We start from the raw sequence: 15,944 nt of genomic DNA on the forward strand, positions 1-15,944 counted from the left end.
TAAGCCACATTACAATTTAATAAGGTTTATATCATGGAGGTATATTCTTATTTATCACATTTTTAATAACTGTTTAAAATATATTGCAGAGGCGAATTACATGTTAAAATTCAAATATTCAAATAAAAAACTAGCAAAAATACTAATATCGACGCCGGTATCTAGAAATAGAGAATTATCACTTGACAACTAGTTTCCTAGCGAGATAAAACCTAGTTTCGACGATTCTGTGCCCATTATTAGTTTCTATCGTGTTATCTCTGTAAAAAATTGTATGACTTTATTTTCTTGTAATGAAGACCTCGCAATCCCCGACAAATTTATGTTCTTTCATAAAAACTTTGAATTAGCAACGACTGTTTAAAAATTTCAAAAGCCTAAAACATGAAAAATCTATTCAATTTATCAAACAAAAATTGCCATTAATATTAATAAACGAAATACATATAAATAAACTTTCAAAAACCTAAAACCTGGTTCAAATTTATACACAGCAAGTTTAATTCGCCCCAAAAAAATATTTGTTAAATTCCCCACTTATTCAATAAAAAAACAATAACACGAAAGAGAAAAAATCATATACAATTTTACGCGCTTACATTTTCAGGTTCGAAAATTAATCTAACAAATAAATAAGTGAACGCCAACGAACCAGACGCTAGTTACTATAAACTACGTAGAGATATGGGTTATCAATGGATATTTCATAGCTTATCTATGGATTGACATACTGAATTGAATTTCTCTTTAATATAAATTAGAGATATTTTTTTTTATCGCAGTTATTTTTAAATGAAGCAGATAACATTCTTTTGAACGTATCCTTACGATATCTGTAGCTTCGGAAGAGCGTGGGCACTTATTAGTCTTTCGGTAATTATTTAACGGCATAAATCAGGAAAATCAATAGAAAGTACTAGAAACTTTTTCATAACATGCTCAGTATTTGTAGTGAGCAAGTGTTAATTTTCTTAAAATTAGGGTCGACAGTGGAACCGTCAGCCTTCAGTCTGCTGTGGAGTTGGGAGTTTGAGACGATTTTCGTTTGTATCATCACTTTGTTTGGAGATTCGGCTAACAAGGTGCCGAGCGCTACAAGCCCTCTGAAAATAAAATTAAATATTACTTTTTGCTATAAAAATAAGTACAATTGAAAAACTACATATAATTATATTGCCTGGATCGAATTGGAGTAATGAATACACATTATTTTTTTTTTAATATTCACGAATTTAATTCAATTAAAAACAACGCAAGTTTTAAAGATTTTTTTTTCGTTTCGTTTCCGTATTATATTATATACCTTACTGAATTACCTTACTGATTCAAATGAAATTATTGAAAATGACACATTTTCCAAATGAGACTGTTATATGGCATAGATCTCTATTAGTACTCACAACGGGTTAGAATAAGTCACTATCAGAGTGTATAGTAAGTTTTAATTTACCTAAAGTAAGCTTCTTTATCGCTGATCTTATTCAATAAGTGTATGATGCAATCAACGAGTTCCGTTGTGTCAGTCTGCTGGGCCAATGCCACCGACAGGTTCAGTGCCAGCGACGATGCGGCTATCTGTAATAGCATTTTTTAAATGAAAATTAGTATTTACCTTACATTGTATAAAGATTCTGCTTTTTAGCATTCGTTTTGTATTATCATAGGATTCTTCTTAATAGGATAATAGGAACCTGAAAGAAAAGAAATAGACACCACAATGTCTCGAGTCACTCACACATCACATATAGCCATCCCATTCGCTCACCTGCGCATTATTATTCATCTGAGGGAGACAGATGATCGAGTGCACGACGCTCTCCCTCGCGGCCAGCACGAGCATCTCACCAGGCAGGTCGCTGAACGCGTTCACGAGCACCCGCATCGCTAACATCTGGTTCGCCGCCAGGTTATCTGGAGATATACATTAGATAGAGATTGGGTTAAAGTTATGTTTAAGTTAAAATTGGTAGAAGGTGAAGTAGTTTGTGTCTTAGCAGCAATTGAAAATTATCTTACACATTTCCACCAACTTGAAGAAAAGAAGAGTGGGTGAGAAGATTTTTTTTTTATTTGGAAGATGGTGTCTCCCATGTACCATTTAATCTAGTGCTGCCAATTTGAAGATGATTTTTTTTTATTAAAGATAATTATTCTATATGAATATTTCTTTTATTGTACTACAAAACCATACCATCATAATATGATCGATATGGTATTTGAAAAATTATAAGGTTACACACGTTCATACTTCTAAATCAATACTTCTTAATCAATCAATCTTTCAAAATAAGAATAAAATCAAATATAATAAATAATTACCGGGTGATAATAATGCAAGCAAGTACTGCACAAACGTTGGTCCATACGAAGTGTCAAATATTAGCCCGTTGATCTCTTTGTTCCTCACTGCTAGCCGAGTAACATCCAAAACCGGGAATAATATTTCTGGAAATACAAAAAATAAAATTCAGTACATTGACAAATATTATTGATATAACAAAAATACTCCTCATAACATAAAAAACAATAGTGCAATATTCTAAAATATATAATTTTTGTAAATTAAACACTTTACAGCGAGCGTGTTCACGGGGAGACTGGGACCACGCTCGCTGTAAAGTGTTCGAAACGTCGGGTTAATAATATAATCGCGTTTAAAATCCGTTAAATAGTTTTTAATTTCTAAATGTATAATACTCGCGTAAAATCAAACACAAGAAAATACTATATCATTTTTATTTTTTTATTTTTAGCGTCAATAATGTGACGTCGTAGAGCCAAAAAGCGAATCGTCAATGCTTCCATAATTTCAATTTTTTTTCTAGAAAAGTAATTACAAGGAACTGATTTTCTTGTGTATATCCTTCCAAGAAACCCTCTCAACGTGTACGCAGTATAAAAGATAAACAATAATGAAAATAGGCAGAAGCATTATTTTCAGATACACACCTTTCGGCCACTCCAACATTTTTTTCAAGGCAGTAACAGTCTCGGGATTAAATGTACAATTCTGAAATCAAATAAATAGTCACTACATAGTATAAAGCAAAGTCGCGTTCTCTGTACCTGTGTATGTGTGCTTAGATTCTGTCTTGATATGTTTGTTAGCTCGAGCGAAGTCGGGGCGGACCGCCAGTCTTTTATAAACAACCATAATACAGTGAAATACAATATTGTCTAATGGATTATCAGAAACTTTACTGATGAACAAATTAAGATTTAACTAATTAATACATAAAAAGTAATTCATATAACTAATTAGAAATTTAAACTCAATTGATTCAAAAAAAGAGTAATTTATTGATACTGATAGTATGTATTTTCTCACTAATATAATGGTTTTATTAAAACCACCAAATGTAATATGTTCCCTTACCAATTCACCTAATTTAACAATATCTTCGATTTGCGCCTCTGTAAAGGCGGTCAGACCGTCGCCCACTTTGCTGTTGAATTCCTTTAACTTGTCGTATATCGCTTTTAAATTTGCTTGATCGAACCTAAAAATAAAACATGATTTAAATGCACATATAATAAATACGTGTTTAAAGTTTTAAACGTCATTTATATCATTATTTTATTATGTCATAGTCGGCAAATGAGTCGAGTTGCGCTATCAACGTTGTTTGACTAATTTGACAAAAAATCAGTATGATTATCCATATCCTAACACGATTTTTAATTGTTAAAAGAAATATTAAGAAGTAAATTTGTGCCATCAAATAATGATGGCACAAATTTACTTTTTTTTTATTTCATTATTTCAGTTTTTTTTTTTACATTTTTATTTATTTCATTTTTAGTTTAATAGAATAAATATTTTTTTTAAAGAAAGCCAGGGCTGTTGTGATCTCACTGTATAAACGAGACTTAAAGAGGAGTATTTATCACAAAACACCTTAAGTCCCTATCCATGCTCACCGTATATAGGAGTCGTGCGGCACGAGGCGGTCGGGCGCGGCGGCGCGCGGCGCGCCGGCGCCGGCGGCGGCGCCCGGCACGTAGCGCGACTCGCCCGTGAACGGGTCCGCGAAACTGGCCCACAGATTATATATCATCATATCATTTTACACACTTACACACATACACACTATGTGACGCCAAATCTTATATATGAAATTCCCGTGTAACAATGTTAGTTACCAAACTCCTCCGAAACGACTGGACCGATTCTTATGAAATTCTGTCTGCACATCGGGTAGGTCTGAGAATCGGCTAACATTTATTTTTCATACCCCTAAATGATATGTGTAAGGCAGAATAGCGTTTACCGGGTCAGCTAGTTTTTATATATACATATATATATATAATTAAATATTGACCGCCTCTTTGGTGCAGTGGTATTTGATACAGTGGCCGTAAGCTTAGAAACGACGGGTTCTGGGTACGATTCCCGGTGGGGACGCCACAAAAAAAAAAAAAAAAAATGACTCGGTCGCGTCACCTGTTCACATTTATCTCGTTTTGGTCCTTCGAGTCGAATAAAGTTGAAATTGCTACTGGTTGTGAGTGGCTACTCACCCATTACTTGGAGCAGGCAACGAATCCAGCTTCGCATTCGTGATTATAAAGTTAGCTACTTGTTCCAAGTACACTTGAGGCAAGTCATGTCTGAAAAATATAAAAAATATATTGTGAGCATAATATATCAACTTCTTTTTGCACAATGATACTCGCCAGGTGTGTTTGGAATATGACATTTCACACGTCATTGCCAATGTGTAATATGACGTTTAAGAATAAAATTATATCATGTTTTTTATAATCTTTGATCCCTAGCTATATTCACATAGCAACAACCATAATACAAGTATACATAATTAATTTTATCAAAGGAAAGTAATTAAATAATATAAATACATTTCTGCAAATACTCATTAATAACTTATTGGTGGTGGTAAATCTCACTTATGTATAAACGCTTGCGCCGACACCCAAGGGTCTTCAGTCTTATTGAATGGCAGTTTGATCGGTGGGGCGCCATCTTTTATGTCCACGCTAAACACGAAGTCATACTCCTGTTATAATAAAAAAAAGATATGGCTATATTATTGAAGGTCAAGTTAATAGATATTAAAGGAATGATTATGCAGCATGGTTCGTTTCTTAATATACATATTTTTTTCTTTATTAGCAATCACTATATCGAGGGACTTCTAGCATTCAATTATAGATAATTTTCATCAAGATTTAAAATACAACTTATGAAGATGAAGTCTATAAAAAGATGAAGTGTTGAAATTGAAGCTACAATGCTTTTGCCACTAAAATAAAACTGCAATAAAGAAACACATCGACATTTTTTACATTAAAAAAGAATAACCAGCTACAAAACCCGGCTTCGCCCGCATAGTCTTTTATCGTAATTGAAATCATATAAACTATCCCATTTTTTAAGTTGGAACAAACTGCACATGGTGTGCAAATTTAATTAAAATCGGTCGAGAAGTTTAGGAGGCCTTCGCGGACAAACAATGCGACATGTAATTTATATATATATATATATATTAAGAAAAGAAAAAAAAAATCCGGTTTTTATACCTGTCCTTGATACATGGTCTTCCCTTCGCTGGCCGGTTTAGCGCCCATGACGTCACCAATCTCGTTCCACGTATTGGCGCTGGCACTCCACGAATAACATTTAACATTTGTACCGCGCCGAACGAGTTTCGTCTGTCCGTCTGATTTACCAGGCTCTAATAATATTTCTGGTCCTGGTAATCTGTGAAATGATCAGTTTGTAGTCGTGTTTGTAACTATCTTTATAGTTTCGAAAAATGGAAGCTTTATAGTCTTTAGAAGGAACAGGTGGTGGATGGTCAATCAAAGGAGGCAAATTAAGCATGAAGTTAGTTCCCTGTAAACAAGAAAATAACTTTACGCATAACTTGTACTTGAGTAGTGTGCGGGAAGTAAGTTCAATTGAACCCCGCGTTCGACCAGACTAACCAAATTTGTAAGCTTGACTAAGAAATTTGGATGTAGTTAAAAATAATTTCTAGACAACACATTTATTCTTACAGGTGTAAATAAATATGTAGTAACATATGAGATAAAACTGATTACAAACCTTCGCAAATGAATAACAACACAATATAATTCAAAAATGCCTTACAGCCTACATTGCAAATTTCAAGGTCACAGCAGAAATTTATGTCAACATAAAAATTAATAAGACACACTTACTCAGAAAGCTTAAATCCACCAAATTCCTGTTGGGAGGCCATACTCATCTTTTCAACATCTTGTTCAAACTGCTTCAGTGTCGCCTCATCAGCATACCGAGCCGGGTCCTTTGTAAAAACACGCACTAACCCATCGCTGGAACCTGAAATATACTTACTAATGTTATTAAGACTGAGAGTGCTTCAATTTCTTTCACGTCGCAATAGAAAGATTTTATAGCAGGCTAAAGAGTGACACACATTCCTTTTTATGATAAAACATGTAATTACATAAGGATTCTCATCACCGCTTGGGAGAAGTCAAGGGCGGAAAACAAGTTGGAAATAAATATATGTGGGATCAAAAGGTTTCTATGTTAGTTGCTGGAAGTTAATAGATAATGGAAAAACATTTCATGTTGTTCCAATAAATATGGTGAGTACGAATATGGATACAGTATTCCTACTATCCTACTTCCTACTAATATTATAAACGCGAAAGTTTGTAAGGATGTGTGTGTGTTTTTGTTGCTCTTTCACGCAAAAACTACTGAACCAATTACAATGAAATTTGGTATGTAGACAGCTGACCAACTGGAATAACATATAGGCAACTTTTTATTCCGATATTCCTACGGGATACGGACTTATGCGGGTAAATCCACGCGGCGCAGCTAGTCTACCATATTTCAATGTGGCATAATTCCGAGAAATTCTTCAACTTGTATTGGTTATGTTGAATGAGCTCTCACATTACATTTTGGGTTTTTGTTACTCTAATTTGTATGTACTTCATTTACACAACGCGTCGTAACGATCTCATTGTATACACAACACATTGCAAATGTGGCTCTTGAAGTGAGCCCACAATGCGTTGTGAGCTGTCTTTTCACTCAATAAGTTTTCGGTCTTTTAGTGTCACTTATGTAAAAGTAACCTAACCTAACCTGTAACAATATCTCCGTTATCTAAGCAAGTGACGCTCCACACAGACTGCACGGGCAGTCTCAGTTCCCTGACACAGTCCCCGGCCGCCCACAGCCGAACACTGCCGTCTTCACCGCAACTCGCGAAACCGTGTTCCACAGCAGGGTTTATACTGATGCTGTAAATGGAAAATAGATTTTTTGATCAAAATGAAATAAATTGCCTTCAAATTGCCAGAACTAGACCAACATTAAATGGGACTACATGGAAGATGTCAGCATTCATAAAAAAAAGGATATCAATACTGTTTGATAAATACAGTTGAATTGTGAACCTTCACCATCTTTTGCAATTGGTTGAAAAAGTACTATATATTACTACATGTTCTACACATTAATAAAGACCAAAATAATCATAACAAATAATAATAATAAAATATATATTCACAATTATTACATTAGAGTTGACTTTTATCATTCCTAAACTCAGTCTGTTGCAAAGTAAACAATGCCAACATCATATAAAAAGTCTATTACATGAAAGACATATTACATAACTCTATCAATTGTTTTTCAATCAATCCCCTAAGTTATTTGATAATGACTTCCATTAGTTGGAAACGGCCTAAAGTTTAATCTAGCACTTTCCAGTGCTTATAAACGTTCAGAGCTATCAGCTATTCTTGAAACAACCAATATAAGTGAATAAATCATTTCATATGCTTATCAATATAGTCATTAATACATTTTATTTTGAACACTACATACCTGTAAATATAATTAGTATGTCCATAATATGTATTGAGACATTCACCCGTATTAGTCCATAGTTTAATGGAAGCATCATTTGCACAGCTGATAAATGTTTCATTGCTTGCCACTGCTAAACCTCTCACACAGTCTGTGTGCCCTGGAAGTGAATGGCTAAATATGAATAAATTTTATATTTAGAGCTATAATTATTAACTATGTAGCTGCTGTAAATCTACTTAATTTTTCATTTTCATGTAGGTGGTCAGTCTATGTTCAAACATTAGTGTAAGTGATTATCAATCATCCATACTTGTTTGTATGCACAACTGGACCAATTGCAAAAATTATTTCACTGTAGAAAATGAAAGTCCCTGAGTGCTATAGGTAATTAATCAATAAGCACTGGCAAGTATCATCAAAATCTGTCACGATTCTTGCATACAAGATGCATCCATTCAGGATTTTTTTTTACTGCATTTGACTTGTCAATCAGTAAAAGTTACTCATCTATAGTGGAAGCAAATAATAATTACCAATGCAAGTACAACAAGCTATAACAATAATAAAAATTACCTGTGAGAGTAGATATTATTCCGCCATCCTTTCTCCACAATTTAATTGTTTTATCTGCAGATGCTGTAGCATAAGTACAATTAGCAAGTTCAACAAACGCCCACACAGCAGCTTGGTGCCCCTTCAACACTACCGGAGCCATTTGTGGGGAGTTTATATTCCATACCCTGCCTGTGCTATCCCAACTGGAACTGTAAATTTAATTTTTCTTAATGATTATTCTGATAAGAATTTGTGTTGCGATGTTACACTCACAACATTATACATTAGGAACTACAGTATAACGGCTAGTATTTGTTATTAGATGTTAGAAGAATAAATGTTTACAATCAAAGTATATACAAGGACAGCTACCTTAAAAGTATACCAGATTCTCTTCCTGGTACAACACTACATACTACATTTTCATGGCCTTTTAAATTAATTTGCACAGCACCATCTTGCAGATTATATCCGAGAATTGTATTGTCGTTACTTCCAGTTATGACAAGGCCTTCGGGAAACGCTTCACACGGCGGTAGCCAACAAACGCACGATACAAAATTGTTATGTCCTTTGTATGTTACGACGTTCACGAAATCTTTCACCCTGTAGAAAATTTAATACTTTCAATTGTTAAAAATGTAGGCAATTTCTACTCAAGCATTTAATAGTGTGAAAAAGAAAAAGTCTCACCCTTCCGGATGCCATAGCTTTGCGGTTCTATCACGAGATGCTGATAATATACAATATTCTTTTGTTTTAGCTACACAACGGACATCCATGGAGTGCCCGCATAAAACGGCACTTAATTTATAATCTGGGATAGCCATAATACGCTTAACTTTAGCCCGAGATACTTGAAAACTACAAAAACTTAGTAGACTTATGATTTCTGAATATCAAACAAACGGCATTGTCATTTGTCAGTTGTCACTGATCATTCTTCAATTTTCATTCAAATAACTACTATAGCTACGTATTCATTTGAAAATTATTAAAATGATGAATAGTAATTGTATTAATAAGTGAATACATGGCTGTTGTTATTTCACTTACACAACTTAATTAAAAGAAATATATGAATATTTCAATTCTAAATATTTAGTTATCTTATTAAGGGAAAACGGGCTGTTTGAATTTTCGAACGCAATGTTAGAGTAAGATTGCCAACACGACGAATAGTAGGCGCGAAAATTTCAAATATCATGCTGAAATAATACATAACTTTAATTTTTTTTTCATTCTTCAATGTTACGTTTGCTTTGTTTTTTATACAAAATGATGAAATAAAAAAGCTTTTTTTTGTTTGAAGAAATGATTGTACTGAAATACTTTTGCTTCGTAAATCAAGAACAATCACAATTTTATTATACATAATTTTTACCTAACAAATTGGTTTTCATAAAGAAAACAACTTATGAGATTACTAATCAAATCTTGTTCGTTTTGTATTAGTATAGTATGTAATATACTATTTAAAATTTTAATATAATTTTAACAGCGATAGGTCAAATCAAGATATTTGGGTGTTGTACTTTATGCAGTGTTGCCAGGGCCCTTGAGTCGTAAGTTACACTCGTCCTGAAATATTACAGCTGTTTTGCTGCAAAAGGTAAATATTGTTAAACACAACCCTCCACGCCAAAAGAGGAGTCGATGTTTCATGTGGGTGTGTGTGTTTGTTTATGTCTGTGCCATCGTAGCTCTCAAACGGATGAACCGATTTCTGTATATTTTTTGATTGAAATTAATTTTCTTTGTGGTGGTGCTAAGCTTTGTTTGATGAAATTAAGAACAAGAACCATGTAAGGATGCTGTTCACGAAAGATCAAAGTTAAATGAAATTTTAGTTCTATAAATTAACCATAGGTGGCGGTAAATGAAATAAGGTATTTCTAAATCCCGCTATTTATGTTTTTACTGGAATGCATATAATGTGTAATCAATTTTGTCAAATTAGATTTATATTCGGGTACTGAGCTGGTCTCATCTAGCTGATCATATACAGTACTTCTATCGCGAATCGGATACGGCTTAAGGTTATTAAATAATAAAGGTGTACCTTCAAGATCCCTTGACTCGAATAGATGTCTTAAGCGATTAAAGTATAAGATAGCTTTTAAATTTTGATTTGATCTCGTCTACAAATTTAAAGCGGATAAGTTTGTGATAAAACATTTTTTCAAAATACATGACGGCGGTGCTAAGTCAAATTAAGGTTTAACATCTAAGGTGAATCACTTTTTAGACTCACCTGTTTTAGAAGCATTGTATCGGAGTGGGTTCTTAAGCTTGCTTGTTTGCTATAGAAATCTAGTATAACAAGCATCGTTACCAGTTACGTAAATTGCCTTAAATATAAAAAAAATCTGAAATACATATTACGCGAGAGGGTCAAAAGTTACGAAAATTGTAAGAAACGTAACCTTTTGGCAACACTGACTGTACGTCTTGTTTTTATGTAGTGTAAAGATGGCGGCGACGGTGTGTGTTTCTAGATGCCGACTCTTATTAAAATTAGAAATAAATCGTGGTTTGTGTTTATCACCAATATTTAGAGATTTATCAAATAACAAAGTAAGTATCTATTATATTCTGTGCTATGGTGATTTATTTTTGTGTACTTTCATATAAGTCAAGTTAATTTTCGGGTCCTTTCGTTATGCACGTGAATTCTATACACCTAGGTATAGATATTTATTTTTAAACTGGCTGTCAAATGTCATCTTTATTCGATGTCGTTTCTGTTTACTTGCATATTTTTTAATTTATGAAAACGAAATTGTTTTGGAGAAAAATAAATAAATGATCCTTCAAAATATATTTTTGTGGAACTGATAACGATGACATTTTAACATACACATTACACTATTTGATAAAAGATGACAGTTACGAATAACTTCAAAATATTAACGTTTTTTAATATACTTTTTTTTTTGAAGATTCAATGGCTTGGTTACGATTTACATCCTTGTCGTGAATGTCTTGCATCTATAAAAAGAAATGCAAATTCATAGGTACTAGGTAGTAAATATCTCTAACAGACTGAGACAGCATTTTTATTTTCTGATTTCTCCATCATATAAATCAGTTTTAGATTTTTTTTTTATTTCTTTAAAAATTGTCTTTGTCACAAGAGAATTAAAATCATTTTAAATTGCATAAACATTAAATGGTATTAAGTAAATTGCAGTGTCTTAAAAATTACATGTAAGAACTTCTTATTAAATTTTTTTTATATGCATTGTTTGCAGTACTTCATATTATAATCACACTGAGCACATTAATGTGCTATGGTACAGAATTAAAACTCATTGCAAATATTGTAAAGCCGAGGCAAAATAAAAAATCAATTTATTTCAACATGCTTTATTTATATATTCATGGAACATATGTTTAATTTTCTTGTTGCATCTTAAAAGTTTGAATTGAAATGAAAATGTATAATTTTTTATATTTATTAGTGATGACAAAATGTTATCAGATTTTAATTTAAAGTTTTGTTAGTTACACCACTTCTAACTCATGATCGGCTAGACAGAATCCTAAACGCTGGCCAAGACAAGCAGTTATATAGAAGGTAAAGAGAGTATATGAAATAAATATTAGTTAGCAATGTATTTAACTTTTTGTATTTATATAGGTGTAAAATTTTGTTTGAATAACATTTTCAGGCATTATTATATTATTTACTTTTTAAATTATTATATTTATTAATTATCTTGAATTCTACTCTACATCTGTCATTACTGGAATTTACTTAAGGACTTTGACCAGTACAAGTTTTTAATGATTTTGTGTCACTTGTTTGCACAAAAAAAAAGAACAATTTGAGTAATATTTGTCAAAGAGACGGATTGTATGCCTAGGTCATGTATAGACATGCTAGATGACTAGTAACATACAAATATGGCTCTTTCTTTTTGAATGAATGGATTAAAATTAAACTGTTAAAGTATGTTGTATGAACAATATTATGCAAATAATAAATTTAAACTTCATGATAAGTTCTGGCAGCTGTCCATTTGGAGTATATCCAAAAGACAACAGAAATTAAAATTATTTAGACGATTTGCCACTTTTTAATTTCAATCATCATGATAAATAAGAATTGATGTTAAATGCTCTTTAACTTAACTCACATTTTATTAACTGTAACCGATTTCTATGCGTGCCATATTTGTATGGCAAGAACAAGAAAAACAGTCCATTTAATGTACTTACAATATTCATTAGATTCAATAGCCCATTTTGGTCAAAAAGCTCAGTGTAAATTAACATAGATTTAATTTTTAGTTTAATAGCATTGAATTAACATTTTATCAAAGCATAGAATTATTGTATGTTACTTTGAACGCGGTAATCTCTGGAACAACTGGTCCGATTTTTTTAATTTTTTCAATGTAAGATAGACAATTTATAGAGGAAGGCTATAGGCTATAGGAGCACAGCTAGTTATTTTATAAATTAAAGAAGTATACAAAATTCTGTTTCATAATATCTATTAGTAATTTGTATGGCCCCATGCCATAGATTTTCTAGAAAATTACTATTTACGTAGAGATTATAGACGAATTCACTTAAGATATGCTGGATAATGATATGTTCACGAAATGTTTTTATTTATTCAGTGCTTATGGACAACGCGCGCAATGATAATTGTCACTCATAACTCATTGTCATGTTATAAAGTTATTTGAGCTAATAATGCTCTTTTAAATGAGCTTCAATCGTGATGCGCGTGATTATTGAGTTTTGAAAATTCCTTTTAATGTCGTCACCGTAAATATGTATTCGATAAAGTAGTGAAGAATACTTAGCAAAAATTTCGCTTGGATTGTTGTTCTTGATGGTGCATTTACATATGCATGTTCGTTATTCGCGGAGCTATTCGCGCGACTGTGTACATGCACCATGAGAATTTAATAGCAAAAATACATACTGATAGCAACGTTGATGCTATAGGCTTATAACGTAATTGGTATCGAATAAAGTTTACGTAATTTTTCCGTTTTATATGCAGGCCATTGACAAAAATTGGTCTTTCTGAAGAGTTTGTTTGTTTGTTTGTTTGTTTGTTTGTTTGTTTGAACGCACTAATCTCAGGAACTATTGGTCCGATTTGAAAAATTATTTCTGTGTTAAATAGCCCATTTATTGAGAAAGGCTATAGGCTATATATGAATAGCCTTTAGCCTCCCACCATTTTACCATAGTACATACCACGGGCGAAGCCGGGGCGGACCGCTAGTTTTAAATACGAGTCGATGTCCGCAGCATCTGATTCCTTGCGAAAATTTTTGAAAGCAGAAATTAAGAATAGAACAATTATTTAGAACATTCGGGAAAATTGTTTTGTAAGTGTACATGTGTGTGTAATAAGAACATCGTTTCTTTTATGATGACGTCGAGTCATCGAGTTTATCACGAAGTTAGAAACTTTTATAACTCGTGTAAAAGTAACCCGTAATTGGCACTTGTCCAGATGTAGATTTTCTTTCTTGTAAATCACAAAACATTAGTTAGTGAATTAAATAATTTTAACGTCATTCCAATTATAATAATATACAATTTAGAGCATGTAAATTGACATCGATTTATCTTATTTAGTTTTACCTTAAATATATAGATCCTTTTTTGAGTCATGTAAAAATATAATACACAATGGTAGGGCTCTGCTTGTAACTGAATAAACATTTAGTCAAGTATTATTATCCACAATACTTAAATCCTTCACGGATTACGTAAACATTCCAAATCACTAGGTAACTTCCCACAAACAATGATCTTTAGAAAATGAGAAACATTATAAGAATATAAAATGCTTTGAGAAAATTACGTACGTTAATTCTAGTAGGATTCTTTAATTTCAATGTACCCAGTACAAGCAAGCAAAATAGTATGAATTCCTATGCTATATTATTTCGCAGTATGCCGTCTTGATTCGAATTTGAGAGAGTTCCTCCCATGTAGATATCACGATGATGTATCGTTATGTTTGTAATACATTATACAAGGTACATTTTTTTTCATGTTCCACCGGTTTACGTAGAACATACCTGAGACTGGTTAGAGTAATATAAACCACCATAAATTCATGTTACCATACTTGCTTACCTGATCGTTTACTTTATTTTGTTTGTTTGACATTATAACTTATAATTTATCACTGGGTGCACCGGTTCCGATGAATCTTTTTTTTTTATTTGAAAGCTGGTGCCTTCCGTGTGGTTTCATTTAAATTAGGCCTAGTTCTGACAACACAAAGCCTACAGAAATCAATAACTTAAGATTTCAGAGAATAGTTTAAATAAAATAATAATTTTGGAGATTGTTGATAAGAATTAGTTCTACTCTTTAAAGTTTTTCAGATACAAATGTTTGTCGTTTACCAGACCATTGATTTAAAAGTTTTATACTGCTTACTTAATAATAATACGTTTTTTTTATAAGTTAATTCTGATGCCAATAAAGCATGATAAATTCGTTCTAATATTTGTTTATTATTATTAACAGGAATCGTGGTGTTGGAGATGGCGGCCGACGCGTCGTGCTTTTTTTACGAGCGTTTGCGTGCACGGATCAAAATCAACACCCACAAAGATTGAAGAAAAACTTGATGGTAAGGCATTAAATAGAAACAGGGGATATGATATTTCTATATATAATCATTTATTTATTCATTATAAGGGCTAATACCATCACCCTACAGGACTTATGGTATAAAAGGTTAAGGAATATAGATGATAACCGATACTTAGGTACGTTAATTTTAGTAGGTACATGAAAACTAAACTACGCAATAAATTACGCTAAATAATATGTATAAGATGTTACATTTACAAGCAATAATTTATATCAGTATAGTTATCTATGTAAGCAGATCACAATGCAACAGTTACGGGGACGCTTAGCTAATTATTTAAAATTATTTCAAAGACTTATTACTATTTAAACTATCGTAGCAGTTTTCTAACACTTCAAATTCTTCGAAGACCATTTCTCCAAATTTCCCCACGGTGTCTGCTTTGTTGTATTCTAAATTATCATTAACGTAATAGAATTTCTTTTCAAAACTGTGATTGTCGCCTGAAGTTTTATCTTGAATTAGATCTTTCTGACTTTCTGTTTCCTGGTCTGTGCTTGATTTATTTTCATTATTTATGTCGCACGAATTTATGGTGATGGGTACGTTGTCTTTGGTTTTTTTTTCAGTATTTTTACTTTGTTCTATTTGATATTTTTTCTTTTCGTCATTGTTTTTAATTTTTATTGGTGTTTTTATTTGTCCTTTACTATAACTTTCCAATCTACAAATTTTGTTCTTCACCGAATTTTCTTCATCGTGTACCAAAGGGGGATCATCTTTTGAATTTTGTCTTCTAAATCGTTTTAGGGTTTTGTTATCGTCTGTACCTGTAAGTTCTAATCGACTACTACAGCTATTTGATTTGACAAGTTTAAATTTAAATCCTGGGAAGTTATCTGTCCTTAATTGTTTCTCTGGAGTTGATTTATTTTCATGTTCAACAGTCAGTTGGGATTC

At 32.4% G+C, this 15,944-nt stretch overlaps 3 protein-coding genes across 5 annotated transcripts in view; 1 reads left to right on the forward strand and 2 right to left on the reverse strand.

Moving 5' to 3' along the window:
• Window positions 1–776: 776 nt before the first annotated feature.
• On the reverse strand, window positions 777–9,228 carry LOC119831193 (phospholipase A-2-activating protein). The gene is made up of 16 exons (XM_038354481.1): window positions 9,092–9,228; window positions 8,771–9,004; window positions 8,417–8,607; window positions 7,859–8,000; window positions 7,112–7,269; window positions 6,187–6,328; window positions 5,542–5,722; window positions 4,909–5,018; window positions 4,522–4,611; window positions 3,922–4,035; window positions 3,377–3,500; window positions 2,950–3,010; window positions 2,320–2,445; window positions 1,766–1,911; window positions 1,451–1,575; window positions 777–1,103 (listed from the first exon to the last, which is right to left on the reverse strand). Exons 1-16 carry the CDS (start codon window positions 9,226–9,228, stop codon window positions 929–931), a joined length of 2,256 nt encoding a protein of 751 aa, XP_038210409.1. The 3' UTR covers window positions 777–928.
• A 1,601-nt stretch (window positions 9,229–10,829) lies between these two features.
• Window positions 10,830–15,944, forward strand: part of LOC119831054 (calcium uniporter protein, mitochondrial) — a 107,785-nt gene continuing 102,670 nt past the window's right edge. For both annotated transcript variants that reach the window (XM_038354282.1, XM_038354283.1), the window contains exons 1-2: window positions 10,830–10,975; window positions 14,915–15,020. In XM_038354282.1, the coding sequence (XP_038210210.1) occupies window positions 10,871–10,975; window positions 14,915–15,020 (211 nt within the window). In that variant the 5' untranslated portion in view covers window positions 10,830–10,870. The remainder of the gene's footprint in view (window positions 10,976–14,914; window positions 15,021–15,944) is intronic.
• Window positions 15,049–15,944, reverse strand: part of LOC119831053 — an 80,347-nt gene continuing 79,451 nt past the window's right edge. The window contains exon 4 of one of the 2 annotated variants that reach the window (XM_038354279.1): window positions 15,049–15,579. In XM_038354279.1, coding sequence (XP_038210207.1) covers window positions 15,327–15,579 — 253 coding nt within the window. In that variant the 3' untranslated portion in view covers window positions 15,049–15,326. The remainder of the gene's footprint in view (window positions 15,580–15,944) is intronic. The other variant, XM_038354280.1, reaches the window with a different exon arrangement.

Source organism: Zerene cesonia, chromosome 13 (genome assembly GCF_012273895.1).
Source record: "Zerene cesonia ecotype Mississippi chromosome 13, Zerene_cesonia_1.1, whole genome shotgun sequence".
NCBI classification, from domain to species: Eukaryota; Metazoa; Arthropoda; class Insecta; order Lepidoptera; family Pieridae; genus Zerene; species Zerene cesonia.